The sequence below is a fragment of the Sphaeramia orbicularis genome, chromosome 24 (genome assembly GCF_902148855.1).
Source record: "Sphaeramia orbicularis chromosome 24, fSphaOr1.1, whole genome shotgun sequence".
NCBI lineage: Eukaryota > Metazoa > Chordata > Actinopteri > Kurtiformes > Apogonidae > Sphaeramia > Sphaeramia orbicularis.
The window spans coordinates 34,926,612-34,945,149 of NC_043979.1; the positions used below are offsets into that span (position 1 = coordinate 34,926,612).

At 34.2% G+C, this 18,538-nt stretch overlaps 1 protein-coding gene across 2 annotated transcripts in view; it reads right to left on the reverse strand.

The window, feature by feature from the left end:
* The window catches only part of LOC115415158 (rho-associated protein kinase 2-like), a 119,701-nt gene that overhangs the window by 14,395 nt on the left and 86,768 nt on the right, over positions 1-18,538 (reverse strand). For both annotated transcript variants that reach the window (XM_030128633.1, XM_030128632.1), the window contains exons 22-28: positions 17,056-17,242; positions 12,443-12,536; positions 10,607-10,701; positions 10,182-10,370; positions 9,031-9,199; positions 5,610-5,677; positions 5,420-5,508 (exon numbers count right to left, since the gene is read on the reverse strand). In XM_030128633.1, coding sequence (XP_029984493.1) covers positions 5,420-5,508; positions 5,610-5,677; positions 9,031-9,199; positions 10,182-10,370; positions 10,607-10,701; positions 12,443-12,536; positions 17,056-17,242 — 891 coding nt within the window. The remainder of the gene's footprint in view (positions 1-5,419; positions 5,509-5,609; positions 5,678-9,030; positions 9,200-10,181; positions 10,371-10,606; positions 10,702-12,442; positions 12,537-17,055; positions 17,243-18,538) is intronic.

Sequence of the window (18,538 nt, forward strand, 5' to 3'; positions counted from 1 at the left end):
AATTTTAATAATATTCTGCCTGTTATTAAATGTTTTGTGTCTTTGTAGATCCACTGTGATCTGTAAGTTATAATGCACATGTGTAAATTATAAGCTCAGGCGTAGTATTGTTAAAATTGCACTTCTTTTTCTTAAGAAATTTCAGGTTGTTCATGTTATTCACATTTTTTAAAGGGTAGTTTGTAGATATGAACATTTTTATAATGTCATTTGATTTTTTTCATTCTAAAACAAAGAGAAAAGTTTGGAATTGACGTTTTTTATAAGTTATGATGTTATTATTTTACTGGTCCGGTCCACTTCAGATCATATCGGGCTGTACGTGGCCCCTGAATTAATATTATTGTATTTCATTCTGCTTAACTTCCATTGTTCTCATTCGTAAGCATGTTTTTTGCCATCTAATAGGCCAGGCAGGTTCATTTATACGGCACATTTCTCATACAAAAGCAATTCAATGTGCTTCACATATATAGAAAAGAAACATCCAGAGGGAAATAAAACCAAGTGCTTAAGCAATTAGAGGTCAAACTATTAAAAAAAATATAATTAGAAGAGAGAACAGAGTACATGAAATCATAATAGGAGAAGATAAAATAATTAAAATATATATATTAAAATGATTAAATGAATATACAGTGCAGTCCTCCAGACATACATATCAAAAAGATATGCAGTGCAATAAGAATTAATTAAAACATATGGAGCCAGAACAGAGAGGAGAGTGATATAAGTTTAAGAATTTATTCATACAGTCACGGAAAAAATTATTAGACCACCCTTGTTTTCTTCAATTTCTTGTTCATTTTAATGCCTGGTACAACTAAAGGTACATTTGTTTGGACAAATATAATGACAACAACAAAAATAGCTCATAGTAGTTTAATTTCAGAGCTGATATCTATCCATTTTCCATGTTTTCTTGATAATAACCAAAATCACTTCAGTTCTTACATCAATATCTATGTCATTGTACTGACAAAAACAGTGCTTTTAGGCATTCTGTGTCTTCTTTTCTGTCTGTTTTAGTCACATGATATTAGGGATGTAACGATATGAAAATTTCATATCATGGTTATTATGACCAAAATTATCACGGTTATCATTATTATCGCGGTATTGTTGAAATTGTGCTCAGAATGTTGAAAAAGTACTTATACACACACTGAAATAATGCCACCAAGTTGTATTTTGAAAAAACAGAACAAAAAGACCCAAATTAAATAATAGGCACAATGTACCTTCTGTTGGCAGAAACATTCAAGTATTAACCCTTAGTGGTTTGAGCCTATTTTGTCCGTTTTTCAGTCCTTTTGATTTTGCCTTTACATACTATATAAACAAATGTTTACTATACCCATGTTCGGGATCTTTTTTTTCAGCACAACTTCATCTATTTCATCTGTCTATTATTTTTTTCACTTTAACCTACTATAAAAACATAAAAGGCCAAAAAACACTCCAAAAATCTAAAATTCGATTTGAAAAATCCTACTATAATGGACGTTTCTGTGTCCAATAAGTGTTTGTCCAACGCATGTCCTGACGTTGCAGCACGGGAGGGCATACGGGTGCAATGCCGCTGTTACACCATGGGAGGGCGCTGTCGTACAATGGCACCACGGGTACAATGCCGCTAGTGTATATAACACTGGTCAACAACAAATTTATCAAGTTTTTTGAGCAGATTTAGGATAATTTTGGTGTGCTGCATCAAAAAAATCACATTAATTTCGCTCAATCAGGTCAACTTTCTGAACTATGCTACATATTGGCTTTTTAACATTTTTGCTTACATTTATGGGCATTTTCACATCATATGATACAAAATTCTTTCATATTTCTTGCAATAAACTAGTTCTGAAGATTTTACTTTTGCCAATTTATGATTGTTTTTTTTAATATTACAGGTGAATGAAATGGCTTCGACTAGAAGATCTTGCAAAAATAAGCCTGACGTATTCTGCTACATCTGCAGTGAATACACCATTGTACCTAACAGGAATCAAGAGATCAAATGATTTTTTTTTCTCTTAAAACCTATTTTGGGTGAGAACTATATAAAAAATCAACTGATAAAGTCACAAAAATGTAATCAATGTTGTGAGAAGATCAAATTTTTCAAAATCAAATTAGCAAAAAAACCTGACCTGAATGAGAAAAACAGATGTCATTTTTGGATTTAGCGGTGCAAAATGGTCCTAATTCAGCTGAAAAAACCTAGACCAACTTGCAAAAAACATTTTTTTGTAACCCAGTGTAATTTATTGCATAAATAACACAAAGATGCTTAATGAACCTTTTCAAAGACTTTAAAAGTGAATATTGGTTCCAAATATTAGGTATATAAAATCAAAATTGTAATAAATTAAAACTATACTCAAATTTTTGACGTAAAAGCAGATCTTTACATAAGCATTTTCTCCGGGAAAAGTGCGGTAACCAAACACGGTTATCATGATAACTAGAATTTAAATGGTAATACTAACCGTTGGCAATTTTACTGTGGTTTATCATTATACCGGTAATCATTACATCCCTACATGATACACACAGCAGTTAGTATGTGATTGCATAACCATTGTTTTTGATGACTTTTGATGGTCTAATAATTTTTTCCGCGACTGTATAATAAAATCAGCGGGAAAAAAAATGCCAGATTATGAAAACACACGTTCCTTCTGCATGTCTGTCATTTGTCCAAATCAACAATCTAAATATAAAGACAGATGAACCTGATGTCATTTCATGCCGTTTTGGAAAAGTGAAGTTAATTTTCCAAGTTTCATCCTTAGGCTCTAATAATTTTTTCCATGACTGTAGGTAAAGAACAGGAAATAAAGAGCAAAACTCAGTCACATTTTATGGTTGAAACTTGTTTGTTCTTAGTGGTCTCAGGTCAGCAGAGTCCAAACTGAACACGATAAAGCATCATTTATCCATTACTGCACGTGACACTAATAAACTGCCGACAGATGTTCGATGAGCTCAGAATATAAACATTTTTAAAACATGTGCTTATGACTCAATGTGAAAACTATTCTTATTGCACGGCAGGTCTTGCAATTACCATACTCGCTTTAATTATTTTTATTTTAGGATTTTCTGCACTCTATTTGATTTTAATAGCTTTTCGGATATATCTAGCTTTTATTGTTTAGCACACTTTTCATTTTCCTGTGAATGGTCCTCTTGTTTGTGTTCAGAACATTAGCACATGAATAGTATCTGAGATGTGTAATACAAATAAATTTGCCTTGGGTTATTATTAATCGGTAAACATCATTTTAATTTAGATTATGTAGAATAAATTAAAAGCACGTCATATTCGTTAACCTATGTTTTATAAAGGACAGGAACTTGGTTCAGGTTAATTAAATCTGAGGAGATAAAGTAAATTGGCTAGGTTTGCTAACTTGTTAAATCTTTATAACATTATGTGAAAATTAGTGACAAAAGTAAAACATGAACCAACGATAAACTTATATTTTGGAGCAGATTAAAAGAAAAGATACAGATCCTGATTTCTTTTTCCTCAAACACTTCCAGATTAGGTTTATGTTTGACTGAGGTATATGCTCTACCAAATGCCCCATTAGATTTATTGATTATTGTAGATCAATTGTGACCTATATTAACCCTGTAAAACCTGAACCAATAAATCAGTGACAGAAAATTCCATTTCTTTGAAATTGGAGCCTTTAGTGGTCCTTCTGAACAACCGAAAAAAAAAAAAAGTGTTTTCAAATATCAATTTCCAAGTATGAGTTTCAATTTTGTATCATATCTGATCCATCGGGTCTCAATGCTCAAATATTATTATTTTTAAACAAACAAAAACATAATATAACACAAACATGTCTAGCAAATTGGTAATTTCTTTTCAAAATTGGCAAAGTTCTGCCTCCTTCCTCATTAATAGTCGCTTTTCCTTTGGACATATACCCAAAATTTTACCGATATTTACTAAATGTCGGAAACACAGAAATGCGTAATGTTGTTTTTTTCTATTACATCACAAATGCGATGATTTGTTTATTTATTATCGCGAGATGTCAGGAGAAGTCATTCCATAAACATGGTGATGAACCTAAATATCATGTTGATTTACAGATATATTCATCATTATTATTATTATTATTATTATTATTATTATTATTATTATTATTATTATTATTATTATTATTATTATTATTATATTAACCCTCTATCCCAAACAAAATTTAAAAATTATATGGTTATTATTTGCTTTCTTTTCATATATTCATTATTTAATAGGTCTTATGTATTTTGTTTTATATTAATTTTGTTTGTTTTTGTTTTGTTTTTTCTATCTTTTTCTTCTGCCCAGTTTACTCAGTTCTGGTTGTAGTTATTAGTAGCATTATAATTATCTTGTTTTTATCTTGTTTTTGCGAGGGTCTTTGCCGCCCCCCCCCCCCCCCCCCCCCGATGTCAGGTCCATCACCAAAATGTGGTTCAACAAAACTCATAATGAAGACAGTAGAATCTCAAGGGAAGCCTCGTATACTTTATAACCTTTCCCTTGGCAAAGCAAATTTGTACAACACCAAAAGGCAGCCAGGCTACCATTCTGCTGTTATGATACTGGACAAACAGGTTAGAAAAAAACAAAAAAACAAAACAAAAAAAATTATTTGGTTTCCTGGTGTGTCCACACATACCAAGCCATGCTTCTTTTAAAACTCTTCTTCTTCACTTGTTGTAATGTCCGTCAGTATCTGGTTTTTTTTTTTTTTTTGTTCACGTGCCTCTAGTTGCGCAAAAAGGTCTTTTTATTGCAGTTTTACGCGATATATCAACTGCGCAACGCCTGAAAAACCAACTCTCGCCAGTGCAAAAAACTTTTAATCGAAAAATGAGAGTTTTAGCAAAATTGTCCTTTTTCCATTAGGGAAATTTTTATGTGCAAGTTATATTTGCGCAATTTGAGGGTCAATGGAAAAGTGACAGTCTTGTAGTATCACTGGAAAAGGCTTCTGGTGGATTATCCGTGTAGCCTGGAGGTCCTTCTTAACAACCCAAAAAAAAAAATGTTTTCAAATATCTATTTCCATGTATGACTTTCAATTTTGTATCATATTTGATACATCGGGTCTCAATGCTCAAATATTCTCATTTTTGAATATTTTTTGAACATGTCTAACAAATTGGTAATTCTTTTTCAAAATTAGCAAAGTTCTGCCTCCTTCCTCATTAATGACAGTCTTGTAGTGTCACTGGAAAGGCCTCTGGTAAATGAATTCTTCCCCCCTGGTGGATTATCTGTGTATTGCATGTATCTAATTGTATACATCAGGTTTTTCAAGACAAAAAATATCACACTGATCATGTAGAGGGCTTCAGAACTCATGTATCAAATATGACACATTTGGCATTCTAGGGTTAACATACTCACTCTATGTCCAAGGTCATGAAAGGGTTGGCCTGCTCTCTGTCCTGCTCACTGTTGTAGAACAGGATTTTCCGACTGCTTACCACTACATACTGTAAGAACACAACAAGGTTAATGGAAGGAAGTGACTCCATTCTAACGCTGATTACTGTGAAAACAAATGTGTGGACAGTACAAATAATAACTCTGTTACCTTCTTGTCCCAGCCGAACCGCTTTGTGTTCTTGGTAGGAAGTGAAATCCAGCCCTCCAGCCTGGAGTCTGGTGAAATGAAACAAAAAACAGGGAGGCGTTAATGCAAAAAAAAAAAAAAAAAAAAAGGAGCGCAGCCTTCAGTCGTGCAGCACTTAAAGAAAACACCTTGACATTTTGAAACTTTGGTGGCATTTTCATCAGTTGAAGAGGGAATGATTCTTCCAAAAAGCAAAGGGTAAGTGGGAGGAAGTCCGGTTTCCTGGATTCAACATTAACCCTTTCATGTGTGAATTACAAAAACCTTAATCAAGATTTTTTTCCTGAGTGTTTTTATCCTCTTTAGGCATTAAAAAAAACAATGTGATTGATTTTTTTTTTTTTTTATGAACATATTTTTCATGGCACTGCAAAAATGTCCACTCAGCTGAACACCATGCATTTAATTTTTGAAGTAAAGAAACATGCATTTACTGACATACTGTATGAAAACTATGAAATAAAAATATTTTTAACCTCCTGAGACCCAGCAATGCATTTTTGTCCTCTGTAGGGGACAAAGGTTTGACAGTTTTACTTAAAAAATGCTGTCCACTACAACGGACATTCCATTAAAAAATAAAATTAATTAATTAATTAATTTAAAAAATGTATTTGAAAAAGCTAACAAAAAAACTGTTGCATTATGGAGTTTCCAATTAAGACAATTGTTTAATGGAAAAAAGCTAAAATTTTCATTTTCCTGGGTCTCAGGAGGTTAATGCTGCTAATCTGATCTGATGTTTTCTCACATTTGAACAAACTATAATACTAGTTATTACTCACTCAGATAATATGCAAAAAAACCCTCTGTAAATTACAGTCTAGTAACAATTTGCAAATGATTTAGATAAAAGAACAGAAGAAAGTTACAGTAATGGTATGAATGTCAGTGTGTGGGACGATGCATTAGTGTCCACTGTGTTGGCTGATATGGAACTAAAACAACAAAATACATGAATATACAGGGTGACACAAAAAAACGGGAACTTTTTAACAATCCAATAAAACCAAGAGTGATGGAAGAAAAATATTTTATTCATAGTAATTGAAACCTTAAAACATGCCATTTAAGAAACAATAATGGAATTTTCATTTTTTTAAAAATGACTTCCTGTAGATGGCGTCCTCCTGTATGAATCCATTCTTGAAATCTGCTGTTGAGATTCCTCATCGACCGCTGCAACATCTCAGCTGGGATACTGTGAATTTCATCCTGAATTCTCTGTTTTAACTCATCCAGAGTTCTTGGTCGAGTCGTGTACACTTTACTCTTGAGATAGCCCCACAAGAAAAAATCACAAACGGACAAATCTGGCGATCTAGGGGGCCAGGGAACGTTACCGAATCTTGAGATCACATGGTTACCGAACAATTCTCGCACAGCCGCCAATGGTTACTATGGTCACCCTGTACTTGTACAGAAAAAAACGGGAATTTTTAAAGTGCGTATTGGCAGACATGAGCAAGTGGCAGCACTGCGAGACAGTGACCTTGAGCAAGTAAACACACCCCCATTTTAGTAACCATTGGCGGCTGTGCGAGAATTGTTCGGTAACCGTGTGATCTCAAGTATCACAGTATCCCAGCTGAGATGTTGCAGCGGTCAATGAGGAATCTCAACAGCAGATTTCAAGAATGCATTCATACAGGAGGACGCCATCTACAGGAAGTAATTTTTTTAAAAATGAAAATCCCATCATTGTTTCTTAAATGGCATGTTTTAAGGTTTCAATTACTATGAATAAAATATTTTTCTTCCATCACTCTTGGTTTTATTGGATTGTTAAAAAGTTCCCGTTTTTTTTGTGTCACCCTGTATAAGAGAACAGCTGTAGAAGAACTGTCCACTGGAGTGACCACTATGCATGAAAGGGTTAAAATACAGCACTAACACACTTTTTCACTCTGCGCCTTGTGTAAAATGTAGCAGCGGAACATTAAAACAATATGTATTTTTTGTTGTGGCGTTGGAAAAATTCAGCACACATCACTCTTTTTCACAGTGGATGGAAAAATGTTAATCCACCACACCATTTGTAGTGGATTAACAAAGCACGTCGGTATCAAGCTGTGAGTATTCTCATGTCCAGTGAACATTAAAAAGGATTACAGCACAGCAGAACCAGAGGCAGAGTCAACAGAGCAGAGGGATTAGCTTTGATGGGCTGAACAAGGGTTGGGGGTATGTCTCTTTCAATTTAGTAAATTTAGGAATAAGGGTGTACTCCAAAAAAAAAAAAAAACACACCGAATGTTTTCATTGAATTTTGATGAAACGCATAAAAATAACATTGATTTGAACTTGTATCCCCAACCCAGGTTAGAACGGCCATGCAGGGTCACCTGCAGGTTCGGCCTCAGAGGGCTGTTCATAAGTGAGGGCCAGGGGACGGCGGCCCTGCTGCGCCCCGTCCTCATATTCTTCGTCGTCCTCAGAGTCAGAGTCGAACAGAGTGCGAGCAGAGCGAAGGCTGGGCCGGGTATCGATGCACACAGATTTGTGTGTGCGCTGGTAGGTGAAGGACATTGATTCTGATGTGTGAGAATGAGTAATACGCACTGCTCCGGTTCACCCGAAGAGAGGAATTTAGATGAAATGAGGGGAGAAAAAAGAAGACATAAAGAGGAAAAGGTGAAAAAAAACAATTGATTTGGAAGGTAAACAGGCTGAAAGTGAAAATTAAAGAAGAAACAGCAGGAAAAAAAAGGAATAAAGATGAAAGAGGAATGTCGGAGATGCATGCATAAATGAATTTTCTGCTTCGGAGAGTTTGATTGTACATGTACAGGGTGGGGAAGCAAAATTTACAATGAACATTTAGTTGTTTTTTCTCAGCAGGCACTACGTCAATTGTTTTGAAACCAAACATATACTGATGTCATAATCATACCTAACACTATTATCCATACCTTTTCAGAAACTTTTGCCCATATGAGTAATCAGGAAAGCAAACGTCAAAGAGTGTGTGATTTGCTGAATGCACTCGTCACACCAAAGGAGATTTCAAAAATAGTTGGAGTGTCCATAAAGACTGTTTATAATGGAAAGAAGAGAATGACTATGAGCAAAACTATTATGAGAAAGTCTGGAAGATACTATTAAAGAAGAATGGGAGAAGTTGTCACCCCAGTATTTGAGGAACACTTGCACAAGTTTCAGGAAGCGTGTGAAGGCAGTTATTGAGAAAGAAGGAGGACACATAGAATAAAAACATTTTCTATTATGTACATTTTCTTGTGGCAAATAAATTCTCATGACTTTCAATAAACTAATTGGTCATACACTGTCTTTCAATCCCTGCCTCAAAATATTGTAAATTTTGCTTCCCCACCCTGTACATGTTGGTGCTGAGTTAGGAGATGATGAGCGTGTTGTCTACCTGGGTATCCGTCGCTCATATCCAGGTCGTTGCCGCTGCTGATGCTGGTGGAGTCCAGAGAGTGGACGCTGAGGGAGGTGATCTGACATCGAAGCTGCTCGATGTCACTGTCTTTACTGTCTAATGCCATCTGAAGCTCCAGACGCACCTGGTTCTCCTCCGCTATCAGCTGAACAACAAACACCAGCAGCTTTTAGTTACATTAGAAACTGACTGGACATTTCAGTGTGTGTTTTTCAGCAGTAAACAAAATATCATAATGGATGTATCACCTCCTGGGCTAAGTCATCCTGTACCTTGTCAGACCAATGTTACAGTTCACTGCAAAAATCTACATCTTACCAAGTGTATTTTTCTCATTTCTAGTCCAAATATCTCATCATACTTAAATAAGATATAATCACCTAAAGAGGAACTTTTCATCTTTGTATAATCAACCTTTTTTTAATATAAACTCTAATATTTATGCGCACTTAAAGTATTTACTAAAAATATAATCATTACTAAATGTGATAATACCTCCTAATCCTGATAGTCTGTATTAATTAATTAATTACAAATAGGCAACACACAATAATATCATATTTTTATGCACTTTCTCTCTATATATTATAACTAGATATTGACTTATTCAGATAATCTCTCTGCCATGTGAATGTTCAAACCTCCCCCCCCCCACACACACACACATACACATATACACAACTATTCCCACATTCTAGCACTTCTCAAATCTAAATGGATTGGATTCCAAAGTTGGAGGTAAAGTTACACTTTCAGCAACTATCGAGGACGCTATCATTATGCATGTGTTGTTTCACGGATAAGAAATGCATTTTTAGGCTGTGCAGTCAACCGCTCCAAATTCAGGACAGCATGAAATGTACTCGTTCGTCGTGGTTCTTTGGCTCGGACGACTGTTTTCCAGCGTTATTAATTCCAAATGAATATGCTAATTCAATATTCATTTGCAACCCAAACATCTGAATCTCACCATTAGAACAAGAATTTTAATTTGTCTTAATAACATGCAGCTTTTATCGGTATCTCACACAACAACTGGTGTGTTTTTTTTTTTTTTCCCTCTAAGTACATGTGTACACATTAGTGTTGTGCCGGTGGCTGGTAATTGGCAGTGTGGGCGTACTGACCGCCTGCATCTCCGACAGCTCTTTCTGGTATTTAATGATGGTGCTGTTGAGTTTCTCCTTCTCTGTTCTCAGTTCCAGCTGCAGTTTCCTGTTCTCCTTCTCTTTCCTGTGGACTTCGGTGTCGATGCCTCTGTGGCCTCCCCTCACCGTCTCCCTCCGGTTCATCACCTCTGCCAGTTTATTGACGGCCTGCAGCAAAAAAAAAACAAGGCGATACACTGCTACAGATATCTATTTGTGATGTCAATGCGGTAAACACACAGTGAAGCCTGCAGGAATTTGACTTTGCTCAGAGTTTCACACAAGTATATAGCTGGATATTATTTATAACATGACAATAAAGGACATATTTTCTGCCACAACAGTATAAAAGTATAGAAAATAATCCAGGCTTTTCAGACCTGTGTAGGCGACCAGACACACACCTGAATTTTTAGCGTCCTTTCATTCTGCAGCTGCTTTTCAAAGCTCACTTTCAGAGAGTTCATGTGCTTCTCCCCCTCCTTCACTTTCTGGAGTTCTGTATAGACACCACAGATGAATATTAACAACCATTCAGTGTTCATATATATATATACACTCAAGGAAAAAACAAATGCATCGTTTTCATTTTCTCGATTTTTTCAGAAATATGATAATTATTGCAAAATTGCAAACTACAATGAGTTCAGTACTATTCTGAGTCAAACTGAAATGGTTGTTTTCCTGGTTCCGGTTGATTGATTTTAATTAGTCACAAGAAAAGCACTCGGAGAGCACAGACCTCCGCCAAGACAGATCTGCCCCCCCCTTTGTTTTGTTCATTATTTTCTTCATTTTGTTTTTAGATTTTCATTTTTCTTCATTTCGTTTTGATATTTTCTTCATTTTGTTCATTATTTTCTTCATTTTTCTTCATTTTGTTTTTACATTTTCATTTTTCTTCATTTTGTTTTGATATTTTCTTCATTTTGTTCATTATTTTCTTCATTTTTCTTCATTTTGTTTTTATATTTTCATTTTTCTTCATTTTGTTTTGATATTTTCTTCATTTTGTTTTGATATTTTCTTCATTTTTCTTTATTTTGTTCATTGTTTTCTTCATTTTGTTTTATATCATTTTTGTTCATTTTGTTTTTATATTTTCCTCATTTTTCTTCATTTTCTTAATTTTTCGTCATTGTGTTTTTATATTCATTTTTCTTAATTTTGTTCAGTATTTATATTTTCTTCATTTTTGTGCATTTTGTTCATTATTTTCTTCATTTGTGTTCACTTAATTTTTATATTTTCTTCATTTTTGTGCATTTTGTTCATTATTTTCTTCATTTGTGTTCATTTAATTTTTATATTTTCTTCATTTTTGTGCATTTTTGTTCATTATTTTCATCATTTGTGTTCATTTAATTTTTATATTTCCTTCATTTTTGTGCATTTTGTTCATTATTTTCTTTATTTGTGTTCATTTGTGGACAAATTTGTTTTTGCTCCATTTTGGGGTCTTTTTATAGAGAATGGTTGTGCACAATTGAGGGGAGGTCCAAGTCATCTGAGTTTCACTCATGAGCAGACATGGGTGAGGAATACAAAACTACAGTTCTTATTGCTAATCAAAATCAATCAACCGGAACCAGGAAAACAATCATTTCATTTTGACTCAGAATAGTACTGAACTCATTGTAGTTTGCAATTTTGCAATAACTGTCATATTTCTGAAAAAATCGAGAAAATTAAAATAGTGCCTTTCTTTTTCCTTGAGCATATATATACAGGGTGTCCCATAAGTCTCCATACATAGGAGACATAATACATTCCATACATATATGGTTCTAACATGTATTTCTTTATATTTCTTCTTTATAGTTCTTCAGCAGTGGAGGACACGCATTGAAATGTGTTCCCGACAAAATGGCAGTCATATAGAGCATATTGTAGAAACAAAAATGGTTTATGTCAAGAAACGTTTATTTTTCCAATGTATGGAGACTTATGGGACACCCTGTATACATATATATATATATATATATATATATATATATATATATATATGGTACATTTCACATCCTCACTAGATGCGAGTCTTAAAAAGTCATCTACAAGCTGTTGTGCAAATTTAAAAACGATTTTCTGCCGCTCAATCGACACCTGAATCTGTGATGAAGAGATTAAGAAGATTAAGAGTCTGTACATCAGCTTTTAACACATTTTCCAAGACTCGGGGAAATGTCATTACTTCAGAAGTGTGCTCTCTGTGCTGCTCATTAACTCAAAGTGACACTCACGCTGCTGCATTTCTTTCAGCTGGTTGTTCAGCTCCTCTTTTTCACTCGCCAGGTTGGCCACGTCCACCGTTAGAGTGCGATTGGACTCTTCCAGCTGGAGAAGGGGAAGGGGGGGGGGGGTGCAGACAGGTGAGTTTATCTCAAAACATACAGTCGTGGGAAAAATTATTAGACCAGCCCTTGTTTTCTTCAGTTTCTTGTTCATTTTAACTCTTAATCTGAGGATATTTTGGCTGTTTTTGAGTACTTTTGATTTCGCCTTTATATACTATATAAAGAAATGTTTACTATACCCATATTTGATATCTTTTTTTTTTCCAGCACAACTTCATCTATCTCATCCTTCTATTATTTTTTCACTTTAACCTACTAGATCAACACAAAAGGGCAAAAAACACATAAAAATATAAAATCCGATTTGAAAAATTTATCACATTTATTGCATTAATAACACAAAGATGCTTAACGAACCTTTTCAAAGACTTTAAAAGTGAATATTGCTTCCAAATATTATGTATATAAAATCTAAATTGTAATAAATTAAAACTATACTCAAATATTTGACATAAAAGCATATCTTTACATAGGTGTTTTGTCTGGTTTTCTCTTGAAAATGTCATGTGATTCAGTCACGGGGCTGTGACCGTGGACCCCTAAGGGTTAATGCCTGGTACAACTTAAAGGTACATTTGTTTGGACAAGTATAATGACATATGACAACAACAAAAATAGCTCATAATAGTTTAATTTCATAGCTGATATCTATCCATTTTCCATGTTTTCTTGATAATAACCAAAATCACTTCAGTTCTTACATCAATATCTATGTCATTGTACTGACAGAAACAGTGCTTTTAGGCATTCCATGTTTTCTTTTGTGTCTGTTTTAGTCACATGATACACACAGGAGTTAGTACTTGATTGCATAACCATTGTTTTGGATGACTTTTGATGGTCTAATAATTGTTTCCCTGACTGTATATCCAACATACAGGCACACAACATCAGTATAATGCAGGAGGTGTTAAAAAAACAGACAATACTCCCACTCCGCCCACTCATACAGAACGGCTGACAGATATCATGTCCTGCCTGAAGCTCGAAAAAGTCAAATATTCACTTCGGCTTTCAAACGGAAAGTTCCAGAAGGCGTGGGAGCCTTTTTTAAACATGTTTCAGGAACATTTGACATTATCACAACTTACCAATCCACGCTCCATGCATCATTGTTATGACAGCCTAATACTGATATTCAAAAGCTCACTGGCAGTGACTGGGGAGTATTTTCTATTTTTTTTTTTTTCTTTAGTATCACTCTTCCTTTTCCTTAACCCTATTATGACAAACGTATCATATTTGATACATGAGTTTTGAAGCCCTCTACATGATCAGTGTGATTTTTTTTTTTTTTTTTAAAAACCTGATGTATACAATTAGATACATGCAGTACACAGATAATCCACCAGGGGAAGGAATTCATTCACCAGAGGTCTTTCCAGTGAAACTACAAGATTGTCATTAATGAGGAAGGAGGCAGAACTTTGACAATTTTGAAAAGGAATTACCAGTTTGTTAGACATGTTTGTGTTATATTATGTTTTTGTTTGTTCAAAAATAATAGTATTTGAGCACTGAGACCTGATGTATCAAATATGATGCAAAACTGAAACTCACCCTACTACTAATGCGCGTTTCGGCCCCGCCCCATGTCCCCGTGTCCCCTCGATGTTGCAGCACAAAGGGCGTTTAAACGGGTTTTCCTCAGCCTTCACAGGCCCAAACTCGCCAAATGAATGGAAACATTACCTGACTATCTACTACGCACAATTTTATGTCCGTATTCAAATGTTGTGAGGTATGCTGGGCGATTTTAACAAGCTCCCAGCTCACCACAGACCAGAGGGCGTACGAGTACAATGCCACTATTGCACCACGGGAGGGCACTATTGTACAATGGCACCACGGGTACAATTCCACTAGTACATAGAAATTGATATTTGAAAAACATTTTTTTGGACCGATAAAGGCTCCAGTTTCAAAGAACTGGAATTTTCTGTCAATGATTTAATGGTTCAGACTTTACAGGTGTAATGTGCTGAGATGATGACATGCATCTATTCATACAACTGTAACAGCTGAACACCTATGCCCTATGTCCTGAAAAACAAATAAAAAAAGATTTAGATTAAAAAAAAAAAAACAGACAATGCATCAGTGCATTGGTTTTATCATGCACATCTAGTCCAACTAGTACAGAAAATCTCAATGCTGCATTATTAAATCCAACTTATCCTAGTGTTATTTCTAATTCTACATCGGAAATGGCAGCTGACGACAGGTAATTTAAGGTACCCTGTGGAGTTTCGGAACACCGAGAAAGAATGTTTTCTTGAGTCAGACCCTTATTGGTTTCTGTATGTTTTTCTTTTTTTTTTTTTTTTATTATTATTCTACAAGTAAACTGAACTGCTGATGGCATTAGTGATCCAGCAGTGCCCAAAACAAGCTGCTAACAAACATTATACACTGCTATTTACTCTGGTTTGCACTCGAAAAAGGGTGAATTTTGCTGCTGTGCAGCCACAGGTTTGTCATTCTACTTCTTGAAGCTGCAACTGCAACCTGAAAACAGCCATTTTTGATGTAGTTTATACGGACTTAGTCATTTTAATACCACATATTCAACTAAAACGACTTCCCTCCCAGCACTATTTTGCAAATGCAACATCACAGCATCCAGTCAAACAACCCAGATAATTTCTACCCTATTTCAGAATGATAGTGAGTGTGCTCAGACTTGTGTGGCGCTGACAAAGTGCTATTTAAGTGTGAAAATAGGAATCTGCGAGACATTCCACTATATTGAAAATCTTTTTTTTTTTTTTTTTTTTTTTTTTACAAGAACAGTTCACAGGATAATTTTCAGAGGGTGGAAGATAATAAAATCAGTACAGGAGTAGATTAAGTTAAGATTAAGTTCTAACACATACTTTCTAAATGAATATGGATTTAAAAGCTCGTTTATTAAAGTCAAGGTTCTAATAGTTTTGGATTTTTCATTATAGCTTAGTTTTATTTAGTTTTGACTTTTTTAATCTTATTCAGTTCATTTTGATTAGTTTTTAGAGCAGGTTTGCTTGTTTTTATTAGTTTTTATTTTTTTTCTAAAGGCTTAGTTTTAGTTTTTTCATATCTTTTCTCCTCTTCTCCGTCGTTTTTACATAAATTCCATTAGAGAGTCTGCTGTTTTCTCCCAACTTTAGTTTCCATGTTTCCAGATAGAGTGGGGACGAGAAGACGACTCAAAACAACAAGTGACGAGAAGTGACGGACCGTGAAGTGCCGCCAGCTAAAATTGCTCAAGCGGAAAAAAAAAAAAAAAAAAAAAATCAATTTCATATCAATCCGACATTGACAAAGACAAAAACAAAGGGAATTTTATCCACATTTTTTATATGTTTTAGTTAGTTTCATAAGCACACAATACAGTTTCAGTTAGTTAACGTTTTTTCTTTTAATTATAGTTCTTATTTATTTGAGTTAGCAAAAATGTTTTTTCAATCCTAGTTTTTGTCATTATGTTAATTTTCGTTAACAATAATAACCTTGATTAAAGTAAAATGTTCCTATTTTGTAGAGCAGGGGTGTCAAACTCACTTTAGTTATATGACCTGAAGTGGGCCGGACCAGTAAAATAATAACAGGGGAAAAAAATTACATAATAATAATAATAATAATAATAATAATAATAATAATAATAATAATTACATTTGCAAAGTTTCATTAAAATGTGAATAACATGAACAACCTGAAACGTCTTAAGAAATATAAGTGCAAATTTAATAATATCATGCCACTGTTTATCATTTAAATTAAATAAAACTTACAGATCACAGTGGATCTACAAATACACACATTTAGTAACAGGAAGAATATTGGTAAAAGTGCCCTGACTTAATAATAATAATAATAATAATAATAATAATAATAATAATAATAATGATAATAATAATATTTACATCTGCAAAGTTTCATTAAAATGTAAATAACATGAACAACCTGAAACGTCTTAAGAAATATAAGTGCAAATTTAATAATATTATGCCACTGTTTATCATTTAAATTAAATAAAACTGACAGATCACAGTGGATCTACAAATACACACAATATTTAGTAACAGGAAGAATACTGGTAAAACTGCACTGACTTAATAATAGTAATAATAATAATAATAATAATAATAATAATAATAATAATAATAATTTACCATCTTTATGTGTAAATATCTCATGTCACATCGTGGACACCTGCGGCTTATAGTCAGGTGCGACTTATAGCCCGGAAAGTACGGTATGTGCGGGTCTCATCATTAAAAAGAACACAACGCAGAGTCCGACATGACCGGTTACATGTGGAACCTGAACTAAACTGATTCTGACATCCTTTATCGTTAATATCTTCAGTGTAATTTTTGCATTTCACAGGCCGGATTGGATCCTCTGGCGGGCTGGTTTTGACTCGCGAGCCGTATGTTTGACACCCGTGTTGTAGAGTTATCAAAGCACACATTCTGTATTGATCCGAATAAATAGACCTGTATCAGTTATCTCACCGAGCTAATGGTGGCTTCCTTATCGCCCAGCTCCTGTTTGTGTCTCGCCATCATGTCTTTGATCTCCAGCTCCTTCATGATCTTCTCCTTTTCCAGATCAGAGTACTGCTCCTCAGCGATGGAGCGAGCCAGCTGCTCAGAGTCCGCTTTGGTCAAACTGGCCTCTAGCTGGGAGGTCAGCGATTCCCTGTGGAGCGAAGAGCAGAAAAACTCTCTATAAGTAACCAATTAAATGGGGAATGTTCAATAAATCTGTACAGCTCTTTGATAAAACTGCCCGTGGTGACTTTTTAAAACGATCGTGTTCTTATTGCTGAAGAGAAACTGCGGGTTGTTGTACATCAGGGAAAGCTGCTGATTTGGTCAAACATTAACCCTTTCATGCATGAATTATGAGAACCTTAATGGGTCAAAACACAGTAATGTCCCGTCAGAGAGCGAACTTTAATTGATCGTCATTCCAACATTTATTTCAATATAAAGTAGCTCCTTGTTTTGGATAATCCCTTGTGGTCCAACTAAAGCAAAAATGAATTTAAAAATAAAAATGTGGGTCAAATTGTCTCTAAAATGTCCAGTCAGAGAGATTTTGAATACTGTTTTTTGACCCTAATGAAGTTATTTTACCTGAGTGTTTTTAATTCCTCTTTAGGCCTGAAAAAAACATTGCGATTAAAGAATTTTTTATGAACTTATTTTTCATGGAGTTGCACAAAAAATCCACTCAACTGAATATCATGCATTTAATTTTTGAAGCAAAGAAACATGTATTTACTGATACGCTGTGTGAAAGTATGAAATCATTTTTTTTAATGCTGCTAATCTGACGTTTTGTCACATTTTAACATACTCTAATATTAGTTTATATAAAATTTCCCTATGGGATGAATAAAGTATCTATCTATCTGTCTATCTATCTATCTATCTATCTATCTATCTATCTATCTATCTATCTATCTATCTATCTATCTATCTATCTATCTATCTATCTATCTATCTATCTATCTATCTATCTATCTATCTTATTGGTGACTAAGCAACTTAAGAAATTGAATGTAGATTAATCGTTGTTAATGTTTAATTTGCTTCAGTCAAGTAATCCATTTTTTGTAAGACCTGGTGTCTTAAAATTTCATGATATTGTACATTTAAAATTTTTCGTGTTAAGAACAAAAGTCTTCCTGTTTGTATTCAATTTTTTTTTTTAAGTTAAGAGAAGGGAATTGTAATTTAAGAGGGTTATTTGTGTTTGAAACGCGTATAGTAAGAAGAAATGTTAAATATCGCAGTGTTTCTGTGTTGTAAATTTCCCCTATCTATCTATCTATCTATCTATCTATCTATCTATCTATCTATCTATCTATCTATCTATCTATCTATCTATCTATCTATCTATCTATCTATCTATCTATCTATCTATCTATCTATCGTTCTATCTATCGTTCTATCTATCGTTCTATCTATCGTTCTATCTATCTATCGT